At 37.3% G+C, this 4345-nt stretch overlaps 1 protein-coding gene across 1 annotated transcript in view; it reads left to right on the top strand.

Annotated features, from left to right (window-relative positions):
- LOC106875191 (uncharacterized) overlaps positions 1-4339 on the top strand; it is an 11809-nt gene extending 7470 nt beyond the window's left edge. The window contains exon 2 of the mRNA XM_014923230.2: positions 3252-4339. Coding sequence (XP_014778716.1) covers positions 3252-3589 — 338 coding nt within the window. The 3' untranslated portion in view covers positions 3590-4339. The remainder of the gene's footprint in view (positions 1-3251) is intronic.
- Positions 4340-4345: the final 6 nt, after the last annotated feature.

Below are 4345 nucleotides of genomic sequence, written 5' to 3'. Positions count from 1 at the left end.
TCGATGGGCTTTTTTCAGTTTCCATCTACCAAATCCACTCACAAGGCTTTGGTCGACCCAAGGCTATAGTAGAAGACACTTGCCCAAGATGCCACGCAGTGGGACTGAACCCAGAACCATGTGGTTGGTTAGCAAGCTACTCACCACACAGCCACTCCTGCGCCTATATATATATCTTTTAAATTTGTTTACAGGAAACGTTTTGAATATGCAAATAAAGCTCCTATTCAATTATGCCAACCAAAGTCTAATGATGCTGACTGGTGAACCAGTTTTTTGGGATTACTTCAAGCTGTGTCACCAGCATGGGTGACAGTTGCATCACACCAGTATCTGCCATGGCAACAATTTCACTTGGCTTGATGGGTCTTCTTCTCCTTCTCTGCTTGGTCAGTTGTAGAGAAAAAATATATAATAAAAGAAGGAAAATGCACACAATTCATGTTTTTAATATATTCTAAAGGACAGAATATTATGGTAGTCGACCACCAGGTCACTCATGAATACTACTGGTACCATACAGTCTGCTACAATATGTTGCATGGCTGGCTTATTGGTAGCTAAAGTAGATCCCTAACCAGACTTCCTTAGTGGGGAGGGTTGCTTAAAACCCTGCAAGACAAATAGCGATACCTGTCAAAAGAACAGAGGAACCCAGCATAGAATCAATAACTACCTATCAATTGCACAGGGGTGTGTAGTTATTTCTTATAAGCTTGCTTTCCGACCTTGTGGTTTCAGGTTCAGTCCCACTGTATGGCACCTTAGTCAAATGTCTTCTACTATACAACGCTATTGAAGCCTTGTCAGTGGATTTGGTTGACAGAAACTAAAAGAAGCAGCGAGCTGGCAGAAACGTTGGCACGCCAGGCGAAATGCTAAGCGATATTTCGTCTGCCGTTACGTTCTGAGCCCAAATTCCGCCGAGGTCGACTTTGCCTTTCATCCTTTCAGGGTCGATAAATTAAGTACCAGTTACGCACTGGGGTCGATGTAATCGACTTAATCCCTTTGTCTTTCCTTGTTTGTCCCCTCTATGTTTAGCCCCTTGTGGGCAATAAAAAAATAAGAAACTAAAAGAAGCTTGTGGAGAGGGGGTGCGTGCATGCATGTGTGTGTGATGGCATGTAAGCTCATGAGTAGTTTGTTGGACTTAAGAAGGTAACAAAGAACCCAGATGATTGGTTCAGCATGGCAAAATGGGTGTCAAAATGTTTAATACATCATTTGTCTCTTGCACGTTATGTTCTTTTTGTCCCCATTTCCTGTTCTATTCATTATCCTCTTATCTGCTACCACTTACTTTATCCTCTATACTAAGATACAAGTGTAACAGGGATGGCATTTAATTTGTCCATACTTAATCCTTCCATCGTCATCCATTACCATTATTCTTCTATTCTCTGTGACTGTCACCTCTGTTTCCCTCTACCTGTTTTTCATTACAACACCTTTGTGATGAAAAATGGTATCAAATCTGCTCTTATTCAATACCCGCTACCATCACTCTCAAACACTAACCCTCATTCTCCATCTCTGTGTAACTCTTAGTCAACATTAACCATTCTCACTTACTGTCACTCACCTATCTCTGTTGCTATCCATCATTTGCACTCTCTTACCTTGATACATCTTTATTGCTATACCATCATGTACCCCATACTGTCTTCTATTCAACCAACTACCAACAACCAACATGTCACTATTTCTCTTCCACTCCCCATCTGCCATTCTATCAATCTGTTCCGCCCCCCCCCCATTGTACTTATATTATATTATCTCCCTTTTCACCCTCTTGATCATCATTTCCTTTCTGGTCATACATCCTTCCCCTTCTTATTTCTTTATTGCCCACAAGGGGCTAAACATAGAGGAGACAAACAAGGACTGACAAAGGGATTAAGTCGATTACATCGACCCCAGTGCGTAACTGGTGCTTAATTTATTGACCCAGTAAGGATGAAAGGCAAAGTCGACCTCGGCGGAATTTGAACTCAGAACGTAAAGACAGACGAAATACTGCTAAGCATTTTGCCCAGCGTGCTAACGTTTCTGCCAGCTCGCCGCGTCATTCCCCTTCTGTTCACAAGAGTATGAACAGATAGAGAATGAAGACTGCATAGGGTAAAGAGGACTTTTTAGTCTTACATTGAACAAGGCAACTTTTCCAATGCTGGTGCTACAAAGAAATTCACCCAGTACACAGTAATGGGGCTGGCAATTGAATGAAGACCATGCAATGTAGATAAGGCCTTTTAGTTTTGCCCTACATATAAAATCTTCTCTAGTGCTGTACCAAAATAAAATGTATTCAGTATTCTCTGCAAAGTGGTTGATATTAGGAAAGGCACCCAGTCGTAGAAATCATACCAAAAATGGAATAAAAGACCAAGACATGCTCCTCCAAATAAGAACTAAGTCAGTGATGAGCCATATAACCCAAGCCAATATGGAAACTAAACATAAAATTAATGATGAGATTTATGATGTATATGAAAATGTGTGTGTGTGTGTGTGTACATGTATATGCACCCATACATTCATATTACTTCACATATGTTAAATATATGAAGTAAAGGTGTTGAGATGAGAGTGCAATAATGGGTAGTTATAGAGATACTGCTTTAATAGTTTCAGCTTTGTTGTGTTGGAGACATCTACATCATCACCGACAGCAACAATAACAACAAAGATGAACACAGGAATAATTCTGGACCATTTTACGTAACTCTGCTCTGCAACAAACATCATCTAATCTAATGGATAATTATTAATTTGCTTTCTTGTTTCCATTTACTTTTGCCAGTTTTGCTCCCAAAAGCACAAACATACATACGCCCACACACATACACAAACACACATAAACACACACAAACACACACACATATTCTCTCTTACTCTTTCTTTCATGCAACTTCTCCCCCAGCTTTCTCTCTCTCCCTCTTTCACTCACTCTGTCTTTCTCTTGTACGAAGAAAGACAAAAAGGTTTCTTAGTGAAGTAGCAAACATGGAAGACAAAACAAAAATGAAAAGAATATCTGAACTACTCTAAATCATTAATCAATAGTCTTTTATTACCACTAAGGTTTCATTAACAAAGAAGCAGGGATGTGGGGGAGAGATATAATCATTCATTTAGTCAGTACATGAACATAAAACAAATGATCTATTGAAGAAACAAAATGTCATTTGTTAATCATAAACATTGCCATTTAACTGTTGTCTTCTGTGTTTTTCTTTTTATTTCAGATAATCTCAAAGGAAAAGGGTTATTACTCTCTGCCACAGCAAGCATTGATATTGATGCTGCTGCTACTGCTGATGCCAATGATGAAGGACGAAAAAACAGAACTACAGAAGGAAAAGCTGCAAGGAAAAATGAGTCTGAACCTGTCATAGCTGCTGATCTGACAAGATATGCAACACCATTAGCACTGCTAAATGGCTATGGAAAAGAAATGTCAAGGCAGAAGGAAGCTTTGACTAAAAAACCTAATAGTGATGGAGTTATTATTGCAGCAGACCTTACAAAATACAATAACCCACTGGACAATGAGAAAATGGAAGAAATTACTCCATTGAAATAAATGTCTGCTCATAGCTTTTATTTTTATACAATAGCTTCAGTTAGTTAGAACATTTACACACACACACACACACACATACATACACACACACACACACACATATCATACCAATATTTATTAGATACATATAAATACATATGTATGTACATATATATATTTATATGTGTGTATATATGTGTGTGTGTGTGTGTATGTATGTGTGTGTATATATGTATAGGTATATGTGTGTGTATGCAAATATATTTGCGTGTATATTTGCGTATATATGTGTATAGACGTGTGTATATATATGTGTTTGTGTGTGCATATATATGGATATATATGTGTGTATATATATATGTGTATCTGTGTATATATATATATATATATATATATATATATGTGCATATTTATATGTATATATATACATATATATGTGTATATGTATGTTTGTATGTATGTATGTACGTATATGTATATATGTGTGTGTGTGTGTGTGTGCGTGCGTGTGTGTGTGTGTGTGTGTGTGTGTGTGTGTGTGTATACATGTGTATATGTAGAGTTAGAGGTTGGAATAACTGTCTAAGAGATAAAAGTATCCATTATACTACTAGTATAATTACCTATGTCAAAACTGGACATACATATGTAAGCATATTATGTTCATAGATGACAGGTAATGACAAAGACAAACATGAGTTTAGCAGGAATCAAATTTAAATTTGATTTCTCCGTTTTCTGCTTAATTAAAATTTTACACATATATATATATATATA

Source organism: Octopus bimaculoides, chromosome 4, assembly GCF_001194135.2.
Source record: "Octopus bimaculoides isolate UCB-OBI-ISO-001 chromosome 4, ASM119413v2, whole genome shotgun sequence".
NCBI lineage: Eukaryota > Metazoa > Mollusca > Cephalopoda > Octopoda > Octopodidae > Octopus > Octopus bimaculoides.
This window is presented reverse-complemented; position numbering and strand designations above follow the sequence as displayed.